Consider the following 22,902-nt stretch of genomic DNA (forward strand, 5'->3'; position numbering starts at 1 on the left):
AAAAAAAAAAGAAAAAAACATAAAAGTTTAAAGTAATTAATTTTAATTAATTAGTGGTAATTAAAATCACCAATAATTGTACAACTGAGATATAATTATTGTGTTTATGATTTGGGCTTTTTTTTTTCCTGGTACTGGGGCTTGCCATCCGTATCTTTTATTCTTCTTGGCCTTTGTTCACAGTTGATGCACTAACATTTGAGACACCCTTCACTTTCAGCTTTTTGCTGGCTAACTGAAGAGAAGAGTCTCTCAGATTTGTCTGCCTGGCCTGGCTTTGAACCTCAATTTCAGATCTCAGACTTTTGAGTAGCTAGAATTATATGTATGAACCATTGGTGCCCTGCTTACAATGATTTCTTCCAATAATGCCAAAAAGAAAGTCTTTCACAAGTTAATTTTTTGAAGAAATGTACTCATTACCTGATTTATGTGATTGTAACTCTTCTGTATACCACCTTACAATAACAATAAGATATATTTTTTAAAAAGAAAAGAATAACAACTTACAAAAGATCATTGTAAATTTAATATTATAATAATGATAGCTAATATTTACTATTTTGAAATAGTGATATTTTTATTGTTTTATATACAATTAATTTAGTGAATAATGGAAAATGTTTTAAAATTGTTTTTTGTTTTTTAAAGAGTTCTAATACTTTTAAATTTTATAAAATATGAGATAAAAACCATTTCTATGACAAATTTGACTTAATATGCTTAGAAAAACATGACTTAAAAGGAAGGTTATCTCTAGCAGAGAACTAAAACAAAACCTATAGGAACCAAAACTTCAGATATGTAATGAATTACAAAAGTTATGAATAATATAGACATTGAACTTAAAGAAATGTATGCCCCATTAAAAGAAAAAACTGATTGGGATTGGGGGGGAGGGGGGATGCTGGGAAGGGATGTGAAGGGTAAACAAAGGAGGAGGCTGCAATTCTTGGTAAGAAATGTATGCATTATCCTGCCCATGTAATTGTAACCCCTCTGTACAGTATGTTCACAAATAAAATTAAATTAAATTACAAAAAAAGAAAAAACTATCCCTAAACTTCTTTGCCACAGATTTCCATATTAAACACTTTTTAACCTCTGATGTTAATTGTGTATGCCTATATAAGTAAACTTTCAATAAGTAAAATTATGCTCCTCTTTTTTTGTTATGTGGACTGCAGACAAGGAATGCAATGGTGAGTCCTTTCTGAGTACTCATGAGTGGGAGTAGCAGCAATTTTATATGCTTTTATGTGCCTTCCTTTACTTCCAAGAAAGGAAATTGATAATGGCTTTATACAGGAAAATTAAAGGAATGTTGTTATTCATGCTTTTAGTTCTTGGTATTAACAGATACTTAGAAAGAAGTAAATAATTCTGTCAATCAAAGGTTAACATTATGGTAGATGGTACTAACTTAATCAGCTGAGTTATATTCCTAAACTATTTTGATCAAATGGTTTATTCATGCTCTTACAAAGTTAGTACATCTGACAAACAGATTTAGCCTAAGAGGTATAATCTAGTCAATAACAGTATACTTTAATCCATTTCTCTCTCCTATTTTTAATTCCATTAATATAGCTGAATCACAATTTATTACTTTAATTCTGAATGATTACTTTGTGTTTATATATAGAAGATAATTTCAAAAATATATTGCTTGTGTAATGATTTATAATTGAGATAATGTTATTTAATATTCTGATGCAGAGAACTATATTCAGATCTTAGAGATAATCTGACCATCTTCCAGAAATACCTGATTGAGATTAATAAGGAAATGATACCTTTGAAAGTCTGGGAACTACAAGGTATGGTATTTTGAGGTACTTTAATTGATCTCCATCTTATTAGATAAACTTTAAAAACATGATATTGATTATTCTACAATCTGAACAACATAAATTATATGGCTTTTTGTGGGAATTCATGTTTAATTAAAAGATTATCAAGCAAGTCATAGTCCATCTTAAAAGTATACACTGGCCCGGTTCCAATAATTCACACCTATCACCTTAGCTACTCAAGAGGCTGAAATGTGAGGATTATGCTTCAAAGCCAGCTAGGGCAGAAAGGTCTCAACAAGATCTTATCTCCAACTAATCACTAAAAAGCCAGAAGTGGAGCTTTGGCTCAAGTCATAGAGCAACTAGCCTTAAGCAATAAAAGTTGAGGGACAGCAGCTGGGCCCTAAGTTCAAGCCCCAGGAGACAGACAGACAGACAGACAGACACACACACACACACACACACACACACACACACACACACACGAGTATGCACTGATATATCAGTCTCAAATAGTAAATCACACTCCAGTGTTGCCTTCTCTTTTAAATGTTGTTCTTGTTAGACCATTTTTAAAGAAAACTTGAAATGAGAGGAGATAAAATTGCAAACATAAAACATCTTCTGTGCTGACAACTTATAAATCAGTATTTAATGACCTTTGGATTGAACAATAAGTCCTTTTCTTAAAATTCTTGAAATAAAAGTAGGGCAAGGTGCCAGTGGCTCACACCTGTAATGCTTTCTACTTGGAGGCTGAGATCTGAAGATCATAGTTCAAAGCCAGCTCTGGCAGGAAAGTCTGTGAGACTCCTATCTCCAATTAACTACCAAAAAACTGGAAGTAGAGCTATGGCTCAAGTGGTAGAGTTCTAGCCTTGAGTAAAGAAGCTCAGGGGCAATGCCAAAGCCCCAAGATCAAGCCCCAGCACAGACATAAAGAGAGAAAGAGAGAAAGATAGAAAGAAGAGGGCGGGGGAAGGAAGGAAGGAAAGAAGGAAGAATAGAGAGAAAGAAAAGAAGTGAAATAAGTTAGTAGATTATGGTGACATGTACATGTCTTTTTTTGCATAATACATAATTTCTATCAAACCTTTCAGCCACTTCTATTAACTTAACAGATTTATTGAGATATAATTCACATATGATACAGTTCACTCATTTACTACATTGTTAAATTTTTTTAATGTTTTAAGAGTTCTGTATCAGTTACCACAACTAATTTTAAATCACCATAAGAGAAACTAACATATTCATTAACAGCCATTCTCTTCTTCTCTCCAGTTCCCAAGTTATAGGCAACTAGTAATCAATTTTCTGTTTTAAAATCACAATTAAAAGGATACTTATTGGAATTTTCTTGCCATAATAACATACACATAATATACAAATAATATTTTATAATTTATTTGAATTAGAACTTTAGGAGTCTTTCATATATCTTATTTTAATCTTACAGAAAACTTACAATATTAACTCCCAGTTTATAAATTAGAAAAGTGCAATTTCGTGTTTGATGTGCATAAATACAACATAAGTAATAAGTAAAGATTTTTCAGTACAAGTTAAATACTTTATATGATTTTATATGGTTAACTTTTCATGTTTACAGATTCTTAAAAAGTCATATTGTGAAATTGTAGCAGAGTGTACAATATGTAATGTTTCCCATGTCTTTCTGCTATACTTACATATCTAATACACATATTCCATCAGTGAAATGCTGTATCATTACTTTAATAACACTAGCATATATGAGAAAGCCGAACTGAAGAATCGTCATCTTTAAATGACAGCATCTGTTCTTTCTGTACCACTGCATTTGTACCAAGATATTTTTTCTTTGCACAAATGATCCTATCACATATAAAAGGATCCTTCTAAAAAAAGATGTGAATAATGCTCATTATATTTGGCCTTTGGATACATGGTTGATAGTGTCAAATCAGTTTTAGGACTGAAAACCTCTGAGTAGGTTGAGGAAATTCTAATTAATGTTAATGCAGCTAGTATGCTGCATTTGGGAATTTGAACCCAAATAGACTATTCTCCATGGGAGTAGACTTTATCCTCCCATGGGAGGCTACCGTAATAGCATGTCTTTTCTAGGCTTTGCCTTCAGGCTGCGTCACCACATGAGAGTATGAAAACAAAACTAGCCTTGAACTCAGGACCTGGCGCTCTTTCTCAGCTTGCTTGCTCACAGCTAGTGTCTTTCCACTTGAGTCATGCCTCTAGCCTGATTTTTGATAGTTAACTGGAGGTGGACTGTCCTGGGTTTCTGCTTGGGCTGCCTTTGTACTTCTGTCCTCCAGATCTCAACCTGTTAAGTAGCTTGGATTACAGGTGTAAATCACTGGGGCCATTTCTGTATTATAACATTATGTGTGGGCCACACAAAATTATCACGGGCAGACAGACTGGGGGAAGCCAAGAAGCATACATGTCTATCCCTTGTGTACCAAGTTATTTCACCAGCCTTTTCTAGCCTGAGGGAATGAGGTTCGCCAGACCTCCTGACTTAGGTCCTGAATGTAGAAAAAATACCTTTATATCAGGGTTCATTTTCATATATCTCTTTTGAAGTCATACCAGATAATTGGTATTAAATGACAATGATTCCATTGTAAAAATGTAGTATTCACCTTAACAGACCTAGTGATAACATTTACAACTTTTTAAAATGCCGTCTATGAGTGTTAACATGTGATTAAGTAGAACAGTTAATATTTCATGGAAATATTTATTACTTACATTCCTTAAGGATTTTTTCCCTTCCAGATCTTAGTTTTCAAGCAGCTTCTCAGATAATGTCCACTCCAGTATATGATGCCATAAAGTTAATGAAAGACATTTCACAAAACTTTCCCACAAAAGCCAGGTTGGTATGTTAAAATTTATTGGTTTGATTATTGCCAGAATTCTTTCCATTAAGAATTTTTTGATTTCATAGCATGGATATGCCAATTCTAGTACCTTTGCTTTTTTGGAAATTAGGATCTTTCAACATTTATGTATGAGGACTTTGTTTTTACTAAAGGAAAATACTAGCTTGTACATGTATACTGTTGATACACACTACATAATAGAAACATTAAATTAGAGGTTAATGGAAAACTAGGTTTAATCAAAGTCACAAGAAAAATATTCTTTAAGCAATAAATAGTATATACGAAAACATTTATTTATATATTATACATAAATATTATATATGTGTGTTTCTCTCCTTTATGGAGGATAATGAAAAGTCTTATACATAGGAGCTCTGTACCCAAAGTAGTGCCAATTGTTCTTCTTGCAGATTTCAAACACTAATGTCTAAATTTTTATGAAATTTTTTTGCTGACATGTCTAATTAAACTGCTTCCAGAAAATTCTGGTGTTACATTGAACATATTTTCTATTAATAGGTAATACATTTGCATATCTAAACATGACCAATATGTACATTTCAGATTTTATGAGGACTTACAAACTAACATGACTTTGATAGATTTGTGTTCTGGTTAGGAATGACAGAGCATAAAATGCTAAGAACAAGTATACAGTGATCTCCTGAAATTAGAGGAATTTGTAACCTAATTACAGGTTAATAATAAACATTTATAAGATATTTTAGTGACTTTTGTTGGTGTATATTAATTATACAAAATAATTATTTCATTGTGACATTTTCATACATGTATATAGTACACTCATAATATTTGCCTCCCTGTTCCTTTAGTTAATTTTAGATTTAAATCAAGAATTTTAGAAATCACTAATACATGAAATATGTATGTATATATGCAAATACATGTTTAGCCACACTGCTTTTAATTAACAATAGCTTTTGTGATTATTAGATGAGATATAGTAAAGTAAAATAATTCTGTTTCTAATAAGACAGTTATTTAACCATTATATGAAGCCAGTAAAACTTAGAATCTCTAGTGCTAAGCTCTACCACTTGATTTATTGTTTTAGTTATTATACAAATTTTCCAAAATATGCTAACATTGTTTAATGGCTAAATACAGGCTTGAGCATCTCTGTAAAGCCACTCAGTAGACAATCAGTAAATATTTGTAAAGTGGAATATGTACGAACAGTTGAGTAAAAATTTTGCCTTCTTTTTTATGTTGCCAGACCTTAGGAGATAATACATGCTTAGGAGCTAATACACATTGTGGTGATGAAAATACCCTTTTCTGCCTGAGTTTTCCTTAAAGCAAAGCCTTGCATCGACAACCTTAATTTTTAAATTATTTTCTTCTGTGTGTAAACTTGACAGATCTGTGATTAATTAAGTGTTCTTGGGGATTTTCAAATTGAATAAATAGCCCAAAAGAAACATTTTTTAATTCTGTCTTTGAATTATAAAAGGGAATTATAAACTCTTACAGACTGAATAATAAAAAGTCACAAAAGTCATGTCTCTCTATGTGCAAATAATATATCTGCAAATTCAAAGAGGGAAGATGGAAAATATTCAGCAAAAAAAACTTGTATCTCTGCTGAACACATCTGCAAGAGGGAATATAGAAACTGTATCTCTGCTGGTCATATACAGACTTTTTCTTGTTATTAACCTTTGACTAATATAGATTAATTACTAACATAGCACTACCTTAGGTGTTCTGTGTAATCTAAAGATGCAAACATTATGCTCTTTTTAGTAAGGGAAAATGAGCACTCACCTGTGGATTTTGGTATGGTGGGATTCACCAAACCAAATCCCAATGCATGTATTTTGGAATTATATAAAATCTCAAACTAACTAAAATTCCTGACATACAATAAAAATATTTTGAAATTTATTTATATATATATATATAATGATACTGGTAATTTTAGTCAAATTAAAAAAATAGTAATAAATAAATTTCCACCTGAGCCCCAGTGGCTCACACCTGTAATCCTAGCTACTCAGGAGGCTGAGATCTTAGGATAGTGGTTCAAAGCCAGCTGGGGCTCCAATAAACCACTCAAAAAAACAGAAGTGGCACTGTGGCTCAAGTGGTAGAGCACTAGCCTTGAGCTGAAGAGCTGAGGATTAGCGCCCAGGCCAAAAAAAAAAAATCATATTCCAAATGAAGGAATGTGAAGATGAATCTCCATTTTACCTGAATCCAATACTGTGTCAAATAAAAAGGCTATATGAAACTTTTCACTCCTGAAACATTTAGAAAATACATCTTTCAAGTATTGTAATACCTAGAATTACAGATTTGTTCTTAACATTTAAAGAAAAATGAATCATATCAGTATTTTTTTTCTCAGATCTCTGACCAGAATTGCTGTAAATCAACAAATGAGGCAGGAAATACTGGAAAATCAAAAGGTTTGTTTGAATTTCTCTTTAAAAAAATTACATACTACTTCACCATTTCACATTTTAGATATTTTCATAAAAAGAGGATGCTACTTTTTGCTTTTTGATTCTTAGAACAGTTCAGGATTCTTTTGGTTCTTGTCATATGGCTTGAACGCAGACTGCCCACTATCCCTGAGCTTCTTTTGCTCAAGATAGTTTAATGAAGATAAAGAGTCTCACAGACTTTCCTGCCTCGGCTGATTTCTAACCACAAGCCTCAGATCTCAGCTAGGTAGGATAGCTGGATAGCTAGGATTACAGGCATGAACCACTGTCACCCAAACAGGGTATAACTTTTTTGTATTATCTACTATACATAGCATACTCTATGATTCTAGCCAGTCTTTCCTAATAGGGTTCCTATTTCTTTCTTCCTAGGTTCTAGACCTATCCAAGCATTCTGTTTTTCATAACTGGTTTTCTTTAAATGCTTATAAGGAATAAGTCAATGTAAGATGTCTTGGCAATACTAGAATCGTTTAGGAAGTATGGCATCTTTGATGAGTACTTTTCATAAAATGCTAACACATGATCTCTTTTTTTGTTGTTGTTGTTGGTTGTGGCTCCTAAACTCAGGGCACAGGCACTGTCCCTCAACTCTTCAACCCAAGGCTAGCACTCTACCACTTGAGCCACAGCACCACTTCCGGCTTTTTCTGCTTATGTGGTGCTGAGGAATCAAACCCAGAGCCTCATGCATGCAAGGCAAGCACTCTACCACTGAGCCACCTTCCCAGCCCACATGATCTCTTAAGTTACCATTAGATCACAGATCATCCTAGCCGTGTTAATACTTGTAAAGTGCCTACACTAGCAAAGGCCTGGCTCCATTTCATAATTTTGACTTTAACAATAAAGTATTGAATTCTCATGGCCCTTAGGAGGAGTTTATTTTTCTCACATTAAAAGAAGTCTCAAAGTAATGTCTATGATCATTATGGTTTGAGAATTTCACAGTGTCACAGAGCATCATGAAACACTTCACAGATAGCCACCTTTGGGGTTCTAAGATAGCCACAGGTCCAGACTTATCTGTAATTACAGCTAAAAGAGCAAGGAATATGGCAAGAGCCACAATCAGCCTCTTTAAAGCCCTCTGGGGAAAACACTTTAGCCAATTTTGGCTTCTATTTCATTTGCCAGGATTTTGATATGTAGCCAGTTATCAAAGCTTTCAAAGCTAAGAAACAACACAGGCATATAAATGCAGTGATTTTAAAGTGGACAGACAAAAGGAGATGCTGTCCGAACCAAAGGATGTGTGTGTGTGTGTGTGTGTGTGTGTGTGTGTGTGTGTGTGATATAGATAAAATTGTTCCTGTTTTACAAGTGAAGAAGCAAAGGACTAAAAATTTACTCAATTCCCTCAAATTTTGTGCATAGTAGCAAACTCTAGGATTTAACTCATACCATGTTAACTCATACCATGACCTTGATAACTGTTATACTGACAATGTCTTTTGTTGTTGCTCTGGTACTAAAGGTAATTTCTGGTACACAGAAGCAACTCGGGAAATATTTACATGAAAACTCAAACATTGCTCTTTGAAGACTTTTGTGAATTTAGAATGAACTTCAAATATTTATATACACATCAAAGTTTTACTTGGGATGTCATTGCCTCAAAGGAGAGGAATATGACAGACTACATGTAGGGAACGTGTATTATATAAAAGGCAGTTGATCAGCATCCATTGTAGTCTTAGAACTTTCCTGTCATGTATTGCAATATCAAAACACTCACGCGTTGAATTCTGTCTATACTGTAATAAGATTTCCATCACTCAAATTGTGGACAAACTTCTACCTAGGACAAATTTGGTCTACTATCTATACTTTTATAAATAAAAGTGTATTGGAACATAATCATGCCTAATTGTTTACATATTGCATAAATCTGCTTCTTTCTTAGAAAGGCAAAGTTAGGTCATGGCAAGAGACCTTGTGGTCTGAAAAGCCTGAAATGTTCACTGTCTGACATTTATAGGAAGTCCAATGACCTCTGAGGTCGATCTTAACTGTTAGGTCACTTGGTTAACTGTTACTTTGATCTATTTCAAGTACCTTGGAGAGAGATTTGGGATTCAGCCAGGTGATGCTCGTCTATTTATTAATGGCCTTCGTATTGATATGGATGTTCACGATCCTTTTAGGTAAGTAGTATGTTACGGATATAGAATAACTGTGGTAGATATAAAGATAAACATCCTGAATTTGGTTTTTGTCAAAATGCAAAGAATGGCTTGAAAGACAAAAATAAACACTGTTTGAAAAGCAGAGCATGAGAAAGGAATGGAAACATGGTGGAGAGGTGAACTTGCTCACTATGCTCTGTTAGCATGTACGGAAATATCCAGGGAAGCCCAAAAGTAAGATAAAATAAAAATAGTACATTTAAAAAAAATAAAGCAACAATGGAGGGGCTAACAATGTTCAAGAGGAAGTGTACTCATTACCTCACTCATGTAACTGTAACCCTCTGTATAGTATCTTTACAATAAAAAATTAAAAAAAATAAATAAAGCAAATACATGCTTTGGGTTTACTTTTATTGAGGCAGAATTATTGTACATATTTATGTGATACTGTGTGATATTTCAGTTCATGTACATAATGTGGAATGATCTACTCAGGTTAGTTAGCATTTTTATCATTCTCTGAGTTAGGAGCATGAAAAATCCTCCCTTCTAGCCATTTTGAAAGATTCAGTGAATTGTTGTGAAGTAATGTGATCCAGCTGTTGTGTCAAACAGCAGCACTTATTCTTCCCATCACACTGACTTTTGGCACCTGTTACCCCTCCTCTCGGTCATCTTCATCCCCAGATACATGTTTTGGATTATACAAAACTATTTTTATAGTTAGACTATTTTAAATGGGCAAGTGAAAAGTATCTTTAAGTACCCAAACTGGGATAGAGCCTAGAGATTTTTATGCAGATTGATACTAGATCTATACTTATCTCATTATTCCAGACTTCCTTTCATTAGAAAATAGAACTATTGAAAAACAGCCAGGAAGCTTTACCCTCAAGAAAGGAATTGAAAGGAACAAGAGGTATTTGCTCACAAGAAAGCAATTAGCTAGTACCTGTCTCTTTCAGATAGGAAGTCTGAAATTGTAGAGGGCTGAGGGCTCTCAAGTTCCTTAGGTCAAACAAAATTCTTCCAGAGTGCTTAAAATGAGAATTAGGAGGTCCTTTTATTTATCATTGGTCAATTACATACATGGGCCAAGCAGATAAGAAATAAAAATAGCAAGTATAATACTACTCTAAAAGTTAGCATTTGGAATGTAAGATGAATTTAGTAAAAAATAATTCTTTAATTCACACATTCAGTTTTAATTGAATGTTTTTCATTAAACTGAAATTTATAAAATGTTTGTTTCATTTGTTGCAAAAGTATCTTGATAGCCCACTCTGTAATTTATATTTTAATGGACTTACCTTGATCAGTTTTATTGAGCTTTTACAAAATGTACTTTTTCTAATTTTTGAGTAACATAAATTTATAATATTAGGTTTTATTATAATTTATCTGTATATAGACATTGTAATGCAAGCATTATAATTCAACTAGGCTGAAAAGACAAAGCTATGAGGAATATTAAAATTTTGTCATATGGTATTATATCTAAGCCAAGCTCAGGTGGCTCATGTCTATAATCATAGCTATTCAGGAGGCTGAGATCTGGCAATTGTGGTTTTAAGACAGCCCAGACAGAAAAGTCTTTGAGACCCCACCTGTAATCAGCCAACAAAAAAGCTAGACTCAAGTGGGAGAATACCAGCCATGAGTGGAAAAAGCTGACTGAGAACAAAAGGTCCTGAATTGGAGCTCCAGAAACAGCATCCCCCAAAAATGTATCTGATAGTTAAATATCATGAAGTTTTTAAAGTAATATGCATGTATGATACCAAGATGAAATCCCTTTGAGTAACTAATATAATGCTTTTTTTAAAAAAAAGAATGGCAAGAATGAACATATATCAGGCCCTGTTGGGGAGTGGAGGGAAAGTCAGCAGAAGGGGTAAGAGAGGATGAAGGTGGTCAAATTCTGTATGTACATGTGTGAAAATGGAACAGTGAAGCTTGTAGACATTGGATGGGAAGGACAGAGGGGCATGAAGACAAAGGACAAAGGGGAGTCCATCAGTATATCTTGTATGAATATAGGAACATGTCAAAATGAAACCCCTTTGAACCATTAATCAATGCTAATAAAAATATGGAGCAAAATATGAAAGATACATTGGCAGTGAAATCCAAAATTCTTAATTTACAAATAAGAAAATTTAGAATTTGAGGATTTCAAGAAGCCACTCACCAGTGATATAGTCCAGACTATGTAGATCTTACTTTTTGATCTGTGTCTTGTGATATTTAAGTTGGTTCTCTTTAGTGCCCATCTCCTCATAGATTACTTTTTCCTGGAGAAATGTTTGTTTTATGGCAAGAATTGTGTGGGTTACAGATACACAAAGGTGAAGTCATACACACGGGCCAACTTGAAGCTCTTAGAAACAGAGCTTGGGAGCAAGGCAGGGTATGAATGTTGCTATATACCTGTAAATCCAGCTATTCAGGATGAGATTGGGAAAATTGCTTTGAGGCCAGCCTGGTCAACAAGTAAGGGAGACCCCATCCCAACAAATGAACTGGATTTGAAACTTTGAGTACTGTTCATTGGTCATAAAAAAGAAAAACAGCTGGGCACCAATGGCTTATGATCCTAGCTGCTAAGGAGACTGAGATCTGGATCATTGAGGTTCAAAGCCAGCTCAGGAAGAAAGTCTGTTAAACCCTATGTCTAGTTAACCTGTGAAATACCACATTGGAGATGGATGATACATGGCTCAAGTAATAGAGAGCCAGGTGTGAACAAGAAAGCCAACTGAGAATGGGAGGCTCTAAGTTTAAGCCCCAGCACTGGTGGCTGGGGATATATTCGTGTTATCTTTTAAATAATAACAAGATCTTATTACTCCCCATCCCCCAAATCAAATAAATTACCAATGTTATTATAATAACTGTTTATGAGTGTCTTAATTTGCTAAAGATTTTAGTTTAATACATTTTCTTGCTAATAAAAATGTCAATGGAACATATTTTAATGCTTTGAGAAATCTAGCTTCAAAAGATTTTTTTATTTGGAAAATCAAAATAAAATTCATTTCTTTTTTTGTGTATAAAGTATTTTGAATATGCTGAAGTTAGAAGGAAAAATAATGAATGGCCTTCAAAATCTTGGGATTGATGGAGAAGATATGAAAAAACTTTTTAAATTAAATTTACATGCTCAGGAATACACCTATGTGTTAGATATTCGGCATTCTTCTATAGTGGTAAGTGCTCATGCTATTCCTCATTTAAAAATGTTTAGAATACTTAAGGCTTAGCATAAAGCCAAATACTTTGTGGGCTTTAGAATGAGTTTCAGTGCTTTAGATGAGTGCTCAGTAAAAAAGTAAAAATATAAGCCAGCACTGGTGACTCACACCTGTAATCCTAGTTACTCAGAAAGCTGAGATCTGAGGATTACAGTTCAAAGCCAGCCCTGGCAGGACAGTCCATGTGACTCTTACCTCCAATTAACCACCAGAAAACCAGAAGTGGAGTTCAAAGTAGTAGTGCATTATCTCTGAGTGAAAAGGCTCAGAGACAGCGCTGGCCCTGAGTTCAAGCCCCACAACTGTTCAAAAAAAGTAAAAATCTAGACATAATCCCCCTCTATGTTCTAGAAGCTTCTCGTAAGAATATCTACCCAGTCCATTTCTTCTCCAGCTTGAAGATAAAATAGAACAGAGTAACAACATGGACAAAAGTGAAAAAAATGAATGGTTTAAGATCTGAGAACTATAAGAATTGCCACTAGAACATGATGAGAATCTTGCCTAGACAGTGTTCAGTGGCCTAGTAAGTCCAGTCTGTGTATCATAGCCTGAGAGAACTTTTTCTTGAAATCTGAACACATCCCTTCCTTGTTTAAGTACAGAAGTGGTTCTTAGTATGATCTGTATGCTGCAGACTGCCTGCTCTCACTTTTTGGGTCTTAGATGGTGAGATTTTCTTTACACTGCTCTCCCTGTCTCCACTTTTAACACCTACTGGTTGGTATTTGGATTTTTTTCCAGATTTCATCTTATAAATTCCTTCCAAAGAGCTTTTTTTTGACAGTTGAGATTACATGATTTTATATACCATCTTCAGGTCCATTGATTTACTAGAAGAACTCACAGACTTGGTGGAGTAGAGACCATGGTTATTGTTTATTGAAGTCTAGTGAAAAGCTGGTCCCAGCTTCCCTCCTGGTGGTTGTACAGAGTACAGTTAATTCAATATGTGGCAATGTGTGCAAACTGCTTCCTTTCATGAATGCTTAGTTTGCAAGGAGTGAAAGGGGGTCTGATATGGAAGCTGTCATGGCTATGTACCTGCTCTTACTGAAGCCTCCAACTCTCCAGGGAAAAGCAGGTGTCCTTATAGATCCCCCTGTTGTGTTGCCTCCCCTGACAAGCTTTTAGGACTGCAACAACGTGGCTCAGAATCTAACCATGCAAAACACCCTTGTAAGAATGTTCCAGAATCTCAGCTCCCAGTAGCTTGCCAAGAGACAGACAGTAAGGAAAATGGTCTCTTGGAATGTGCAAGGTATGAGTTGAAGTTGTCTCATCCCACACACATGTCTATATGTGTACTGTTATTTATATACAGGCATATGTAGATGTATTGCAGGTCAGATCAATCCCTTTGTATCATACCATAGTTATAATCTTACATTTACTGTTTTGTTCTCAAAAAGATTTAATCCAGTATTTATTTGTTTGTTCATTTACTTATTTTGAAGCAAAGTCTTACTAAGTAGCCCAGGTTGGCCTCAAACTTTCAGTATTCCTTCTTCAGTCTCCATAGTGCTGGGATTGCAAGTGTATGCTACTATACTCAGCATATTTTAAATTTTTAATTAAAATACATTGTGTATATATATATATATGTGTGTGTGTGTGTGTGTGTGTGTGTGTGTGTGTGTGTAGAAGTCTACATGTACATATCTGTAGATAAGATGTAAGAATTCACAGGTGTGTACTGAAGTTAGAGATTAACAAGTGCCTGGAACTAGGAAATCCCCTTGGGTAGCCAGTAGAGGGCCCTTACCCAGGAGTTTACATTTTGCCATAACTTCCCCTTCTTATTTGCAAGGGCTTCAGCAGAGCTTCAAGGCGAGCCAAAGGTGAGAGGGCTTTTACTCATTTTTCCTGAGGACATTCTGACCTCAGTTTGTGTGCATGGTGTTTGAGATTCCAAGGAAAATGCCACTGTAGTTGGAAGACCTCTACCCAGGCAGGCAAGCCCACTTAGTTGTCCAGAGTGACAGAGCCCACCACAACAAAGTTGTTAACAAAGAAGCAACTCTATTGAGAAGGTTCCAACAGTTACTGGTCAAGGCTGCAGCACAGGCTGGGGAGCTGATACCACCCCTGACGGCCCACAAGCTAGGGTTTGTAAAGGCAAAATCCATGTGGTCCTCTGGCCATGCACAGGTGACCAATGGGTTCACAACACACCCAAAGGATTGCATAATCATGTTAGGCCACACATAGGTGGCCAATGGAGTTACAGTCTGTCTTATACTAGTTGTTTAAACTAGCCTATCATCTTGGTTTGAATTGACACTCGAATTTGGTGGGCAAAAGGCAGGGTTTACAGTCAGCGGGTGGTATTGCCAATTCAGCAAGATTACAACCTATCTGCTTTATTGGTCAGTCTTTAACTGAACAATCCAGGGTGGGTTAGGTTGTTAAGGGGAGGGGGACCAGATACGTTTTTTTCATTCCAGGAATTAGGCTTGTCAGAGCCAAGTGTGGCCCTGTGACTAAGGTTGTTTTTCTAGTTTGAACATTGTTTAAAGATTTTTAATCACCACCCTTCAAAAATGGAGTCTAAAATCCCTAAAACAAAGACAAAGCTCAAAATGGAATCAGACCAGCTTGGGCCCCATCTCAGGGTCCACTTCACCAGAACTTCTCAAGTCCTGTTCTGTAGTGCATCTTAGCCACCAGCCATTTTCCACTAGCTGTGTGGCTGTGCTCTTATTCGTTGTAACTGTTTTCTATAATCTAGGTCAGCAGTGACAAAAAACATTTGCCTATAACCCTCACATAGGGCTAACAACTTTCAAGAGACAAATTGATTTACGCAAATTAAAAATAAGCTTTGGAGCGAGTGTTCAGAGGACTGGACAGTTCAAAGCACATAATTGACATTCCTTTCAGAGCCCATTTTACTCTCCCTATTTGTGTTTGTAAGGCAGGCTGTTATTGTCAGAACCGTTCATGAGGATGGAAACAGGGAAGGGACAGACTCTATGCAAACGGAAATAACACATCCCAGCACCCGTGGCTCCTGCCTGTAATCCTAGCTATTCTGGAGGCTAGATCTGAGGATTGCAGTTCAAAGCCAGCTTGGTCAGGAAAGTCTGTGAGACTCTTATCTCCAGTTAACCAGCAAAATGCTAAATGTAGAGCCTTGGCTTAAGAGTAGACTACCAGCCTTGAGCAAAAAGCTAAGGGACAGCACCTAACTCCTGAGTTCAAACCCCAATACTGGGTTTGAACACACACACACACACACACACACACACACACACACACATCACTATAATAGCTCGCAACTCTTTTCATTGTGGTAAATGTAGAACTTACTTCTTATGCTTCCTCCTTTCAAGGATCATAACAGCTTTGACCTTCATGGTTTATAGCTGGGGGGGGGGGTTGTTTTTGTTTTTATAGTGCCAGGAAGTGTGGTTTACACTACTATGCTCAGAATTGGACATATAATATATGAATTTTCTGATTTAACTCTTAATAAGCTATTTTGTATTCCTTGTGATCAAGCCTGTAATTAAAAAGGAGTGGAGCTTCATTTCCAATAATTAAAATTAAGTAATCAGCTCCCCTAAATGATTTGTGGGGCCCAATTTTATATACTTTTATTTTATGAGATAAAAACACAAAGGTGTGAAAAAATCATTGGTTTTTAAGGAAAATTTTAATGTCAAAAGATTTTAGAAATATAAAATTGTTACATATAATGTTATTTAGAGAATATTCAAGTAGTGTTTTATGTTTGATCAGAAATATAGAAAGCCTGTGTATGTTTTTATCCATCATTTAACATAGTGACTTGAAAATAATGGGAATATTCTCAATACAGCTCTCACAGATTTCTGAATTCTTTTCTAGTGGATTAATGACTTAGAAACTGATGGCTTATATGTTACATGGCCTACAAGTTACCAGGAACTTCTAAAGTCAGTATTCCCTCAAACTATACCTTCCATAAGGCGTAATTTTCATAATTTGGTGAGTTTTATATTTTGATTATTACATTATCTTTATAAAGATAATATATCTTTGTATTCGTAAGTAGAGACCTCAGTTGTAAGGAAGATTTCCCTGATGGAGACTTGAGCTGGTATGGCTGAGTCAGCATTAATTTTTTATCTATGCTTACAAGTTCACTATTACAATATACAATATACAAAATAAAGCAATATCCAAATAGCTTTATTGGAATTTTGAAATGTATAGAGAAAAGATTCGGAATTTATTTTTTGTTTTCACATGGGAAGTAAATATTTTATTTCCTGTAAGAATCTTGAGCAAGAAGTTATATTAATGGCGCTTTTGGTCAATTTTTAAAGTATTTTTACAGAAAAGCTGGTCAACATTTACAATAAGATATTTCACTCTTTAAAACATGTGCTATGCTTTACTTCCAAAAAAAAGATAAGTAATCTCAAATGAAATTACAAGTGTGATCACATTTGGATGTATAGCCTCTAGAAATCGTTTATAAATTGTGAAATTTTTATATATTCTTCAATATTAATAAAATATTTTTAAACATTTATCTTGAATTATATACTTTAAGTGACAAGAATCAGACTAAATTTTATAAAAATTCTAAACTGTAAAAATATCAATTATGTATTTGCCTCTAGGTTCTGTTTATTGATCCTAGTGAAGAATATACCTTGGAATTTATAAGACTTGCTGAGCTTTTCTATTATCATAAAATTCCTCTTAGGTAATTATAAATTTACATTATATTATTAAAATTTCAACTAAAAGAAATGACTGATGTTTATATTTTGTTATACACAGAGTATTAATGTGGAATTCAAAGCAGCACCTACCTAGCTCTGGTGTTTGACCACACAGCTTGCATTTTGAAGCCTAAAATACCTTTATGACAGATTCTTTTAGTCGAAACTTATTGATATTCTTACATACCTGTTACCTTCCTGAGAGAGTAATATTATTCCTATGGAAACTTTTAGAATTGCCTGTCTTTGTGTAATTACATTAAGAATATTCTTACCTTAGCCGGGCGCTGGTGGCTCACGCCTGTAATCCTAGCTTCTCAGGAGGCTGAGATCTGAGGATCATGGTTCAAAGCCAGCCCAGGCAAGAAAGTCTGTGAAACTCTTACCTCCAATAAGCCACCAGAAAACCGGAAGTGGCACTGTAGCTCAAGGAGTAGAGTGCTCACCTTGAGCTGAAGAGCTGAGGGACAGCACTCAGGCACAGAGTTCAAGCCCCACGACCGACAAAAAAAAAGAATATTCTTACCTTTTTTTTAATCCTCCGCCCAAAGAAAAACAAAGATTGGCTATTTGATATACTCACCAGCAGTGTGTTTGGCATTATTCAGCTATGAGGTTTTGTTAATAGGCATATTATAATCATACTTTTCAAATAATACCTCCTTTTGTCCTATTATCTACTAAAGTTTCTTTCATCTAGAAGTCATAGTAATATTTTAAGATAGGGGTTTATTATGGTTCACAGATAATTGTGACATTACTTATTCATCTTCTTTTCCCAGAATTGGTTTTGTGTTCATTCTTAATACAGATAATGAAGTTGAAAGGACAGACGCTGCTGGCGTCTCTCTTTGGCGAGCTTTCAATTATATTGCAGAAGAATATGATGTAACAGAAGCATTTAATTCTCTAGTACAAGTGAGTATATACACTAGATAAAATTCTTTAGAATGTATCTTTTTTTCAGTATTACATTTATTTCTATTTTAGATTCATGAAAATTCAAACAAATGATGATTTTATTTTTGCAACTCTCTACCAAAGTAAATAATACTGCCCCAGTTGTGAGGCAGGACCAAAATATATCAGTTTGCTTAAATTGACCCAGTCATTAAAAGGATTTAAAATGTATGCGTAATTGTAGAGGAACATATAATGAAAATTGATTATTGAAAAGAACACTTGAAAAATGTCTAAAAACCATTGGCAAAAAGATTACTGATCACATAGTACATTTTAAATATGTTAAAAGCAATAGCAAGAAAGAAAAAAAAACAGTTGTGTCCCTATCTTGGAGTTCATTTCACTTAACAGCATCTTATATGTACATAGCTTTTGACCTTTTCTGCTTGTCCTAGACTTATACTAGTTATTGCAAATAAGGGAAACCATGGGTCCTATGTTTCTTTGGGCCTGGCTTACTTCTTTTAATATAATTTTTCCATGTAATTTTTTTTTTGCTTCTTTTGTATGTGCTTTCCCCACGGTATAACCCCTGTTTTTACTGTGTTTGATTCCGGTGACCTGCATCTTGTATATACATTTTTCTAATTTGGGGAGGGGAAGGGAAATAACAAAATGCTGAAATAAGGATACAGCTTGACCCATTGTAACAATGAGATGTACAAGGCACTATGTTGAAAACTAACTTTACAACTTGGGGAGGTGGAGGGAGGTGTTGGGAAGGTGGGGAAGGTGGGGAGGGAAGGAATGGTAGGGTAAAAACAAAGGAGGGGGTAACAATGCTGGATAGGAAATGTACTCATTACTCATGTAACTGTAACCTCTTTGTACACTATTTTTACAATTAAAAAACATAAAGATTACGGAAAAGATAAATATTCCAAATGACAAAATGCATAAATGCTTCATAAAGGATTCAGAGAAGATAACTAAGAGGCAACAAATTACATAAAACTGGATGATTGGTGCTAAGAACGAAAGAGTTTGTATAAGAAAAGTTAGACCCAGGTGGCCTGTCAAAAGATGGAGATCAGAACGATAGTGATTCAAGGCCAACCCAAGCCAAAAGTTCTTGAGACTTCAACAGAAAAGGCTAGATGTTGTGGTACAGGCCCTGTCATCTCAGGTTACAGGAAGTATAAATAGGAGCTACGAATGAAGACTAAGATTATTTTACAATTGAAATTTAAGTTGCTTAGTGCAATTTGTAGGCTATCCCACATACTTAAATCTTTCTTTTATATTACTTTGTGTTGAAATCTATAATTTCAAATGTAATGATTATATTTGAACATAATGCTGAACATTGTTAGATAATTGATAGACACGTGATACAGACACCATGTAAATTCTTACCCTGCTTCTTTACTTCCAGAAAAGTCAGTAATTACCTGCTTAATTCTCTGTCCTAAGATACAGAAACTATTTTATTTCAATTTATGTTGGACACTATTTTGTCTGTAAGATTATGCTAAGGAATATATATATCAGTAGTATGTTTTCCTTTATGTTACTGATGGTTGTAAAGGTTTATAAAGTACTTAATCAACTTGCATCTTTTGTTTATATACAACTATTTCATTATGAAAGGATCTATATAATACTCAAGACTAAAATACCCAAAGACATTCAGAAATTATCTGTAACTAAGAAAGCTTAAGTTTCAATATTGAATTTCTATTCTATAAGGCATTGATTTTCATGAAACAGCATATTTGTCCTTGAATTATCTATCATGATGTTCATCCTGATAATATCTCTTGGAAAGCCTAATTAATCTTGAAACCCTGGGTTTCAGCACAAAGCATCATAGAAGCAAGGTAAAATACATGGATAGCATTAAGTTGCACTAAGCAATTAGCATGCAGGACAAGGACAATGTTTAGAGGATCCATTAGGTTGACAGTGTGAGAAACTGGTAGTAATTCTCACGTACATATTTAGAACATCAAAATTTGTTATCTCAAAACTCCATAAGAAGCCATATTTTTGAGCAAACATTCTTTTCAAACTATATTATGTCCTTTAGATGACTTTGCCTTTAAATTAGAATATCATTTGTACCAGTACTGGGGCTTGAACTCAGGACTACGGCACTAGCCCCCAGCTGAAGTCAATAATAATGAAGTAAATTTGGATTAATATGAATATTTTGAATTGAGCTATTCAACTGCTGAGTGCTAGTGGCTCACACCTATCATTTTAGCTATTCAGGAGGCTGAGACATGAGGATTGTGGTTCAAAGCCAGCCTGGGCAGGAAAGGACATAAGACTCTGATCTCCAATTAATTACCAAAAAAACCAAAAGTACCAAAAAAAACAAAAGTAGAACTGTGGCTTCAGTGATAGCAAAAAAGCTCAGGGACAGGGGCTGGGAAGGTGGCTCAGTGGTAGAGCGCTTGCCTTGCATGCATGAGGCCCTGGGTTCGATTCCTTAGTACCACATAAGCAAAAAGAAAAAAGCCAGAAGTGGTGCTGTGGTTCAAGTAGTAAGCGCTAGCCTTGAGCTGAAGAGCTGAGGGACAGCGCCCAGGCCCAGAGTTCAGGACCCATGACCGGACCCAAAAAAGCTCAGGGACAGCACCTAGACCCTGAGTTCAAACCCCAGGACTAGTACACACACACACACACACACACACACACACACACACACACACACCCTCATATCATTTGTACTACACACACACACACACACCCTCATATCATTTGTATTTACTACTTATTCTTTTTGCCTGTGAAATTCTCTCCCAGGTATGTGTTAATGCTAACCCAGGGTTCATTTTACATCTTAGCTGACTCATTGCCTTCCGTCCTGGGGCAAAGCCAGTCCCCCTTTTCTACTTGTTAACTACTTGTTAACAGAAGAGATGAAGAAATACAAAAGGAAAGAAAATAAAATAGCCTATATTCAGCAAGTATGTTAGAATATTTAAGACTGGGAGAATATGGACACAAAGGAAATGTAGTAAAGACAGGGATTTTTTTGAAGAAAATAAACCATTCTTCTATTAAGAATCAAGTTTGATCAAAATAGAATACAATATAAATTTGTCATATTTTTGAAATCTAGTTTCAGAATATGTTTGTACTATTTTTAAAAGAATGTATTATAGGCTTAAAATTATTTATCTGCATTTATATATAGTTAGTATCCTGAAGATGTGCAAACTATAAAAAAGCTAGTTACATGCTATGAAAAAAACTAATTACTATAAAGAAGATTATAATATTTTTATTTCTACAGATGTACCAAAAAGTGAAGGATCTGCTCACTGTAGACAATGTGAAGAGTGTTCTCCAGAATAAATTTCCTCATGCTAACATTGGAGATATTTTGGGAACTTACTCCAAATATGATAAAGAAAGAATGGTAAGTTGGGGCATTATGTAAAATGAAATAAGCCAGGCACAGAATGATATGTCAATATTATCCTAGTGAAAGATACTTAACAGAGAGAGAAATGAGTAAGTGAAAATAAATGTGATTATAGCATCCAAGAGTATCAATATCAATCTCATAGGAAGAGGGTTCATGACAAATGAACAAATTGCTTATTTTAAAAAGAACAACAATAACAGTGTAAGTGGAGCACACACCAGGAACATTGGATTATAACAAAAATAAATACTGACTGACCTCTCTCATCTGTGGAATCTAAAAATGTGGCTCTTTTTCATAAGTGTGGAGTTTATAGATTGTAACAACAGTGAGTGAATACAGTGGCTGTTAGCAGAGGTGCAGGGTAGGAAGACTGAGGAATGTGAGTTAGATCAAGGCACAAGCTGGTAGGCCTTTGGGAAAAGTACGGGCAAGAGCAAAAAAAGTGCACATCTGAGTTAATCAGGGCCAATGCTGAGGCGGACGAGAAGGAGGGAAGATGAGATGCTGTCCAGGATGACTCCCGAACTTCAGTTAAACAATGGACTGCAAGAGAGATGATGCCTTTGGCAAGACTGGTAGGAATGGAGAGCAGACATACTGAGAGAGAAGATCACACGTATACAATTAGATACACATGTCTACAGACAAGTGAGTTAAAAGTATAAAATCTTATCACTAGCTTACGGAATGAGTAGGTAAGTGATGGAATAGTGGCAGAAAGAGATTCTGTAGTTCTAATAGGGACTTGTTTTTGTAGAGGTCCAAAATCCCATGTATTTAACTGCTAGCATATTGCCCATAAACATCTAAGACAAAAAGTATCTAAAACTAAGCCCATCATCATCTTCCTATTACCCCATTCACCCAGACCACCCCTGCTGGAAGCCTAGTCGTAAACTACATCTTTCCTTCATACAATAGAATATAAATTGTGTCTGTTCCACCCATTAAGTATTTTTGCCTGTCGTGGGGCCTGAACTCTGGGCCTGGGTGCTGTCCCTCAGCTCTTCAGCTCAAGGCGAGCACTCTACCACTTGAGCCACAGCGCCACTTCTGGTTTTCTAGTGGTTTATTGGAGATAAGAATCTATGACCCAGCAATCCCACTTTTGGGCATTTACCCAAATGTTTACAAACAAGTCCACACTAAAGCTACCAGCACAACAATGTTTATTGCAGCATTATTTACCATAGCTAAGAGATGGTACCAACCCAGATGCCCCTCAGTAGATGAATGGATCAAGAAAATGTGGTATATATACACAATGGAATTCTATGCCTCCATCAGAAAGAATG

General features: G+C 35.2%; 1 protein-coding gene across 1 annotated transcript in view; it reads left to right on the plus strand.

Annotated features, from left to right (window-relative positions):
• The window catches only part of Uggt2 (UDP-glucose glycoprotein glucosyltransferase 2), a 92,664-nt gene that overhangs the window by 20,463 nt on the left and 49,299 nt on the right, over positions 1-22,902 (plus strand). The window contains exons 7-15 of the mRNA XM_013022966.1: positions 1,720-1,820; positions 4,578-4,677; positions 7,059-7,119; positions 9,214-9,305; positions 12,349-12,499; positions 16,397-16,516; positions 17,158-17,243; positions 18,045-18,180; positions 21,470-21,595. Of these exons, the coding sequence (XP_012878420.1) occupies positions 1,720-1,820; positions 4,578-4,677; positions 7,059-7,119; positions 9,214-9,305; positions 12,349-12,499; positions 16,397-16,516; positions 17,158-17,243; positions 18,045-18,180; positions 21,470-21,595 (973 nt within the window). The remainder of the gene's footprint in view (positions 1-1,719; positions 1,821-4,577; positions 4,678-7,058; positions 7,120-9,213; positions 9,306-12,348; positions 12,500-16,396; positions 16,517-17,157; positions 17,244-18,044; positions 18,181-21,469; positions 21,596-22,902) is intronic.

This window comes from Dipodomys ordii, unplaced genomic scaffold (genome assembly GCF_000151885.1).
Source record: "Dipodomys ordii isolate 6190 unplaced genomic scaffold, Dord_2.0 Scaffold65, whole genome shotgun sequence".
Classification (NCBI taxonomy): Eukaryota; Metazoa; Chordata; class Mammalia; order Rodentia; family Heteromyidae; genus Dipodomys; species Dipodomys ordii.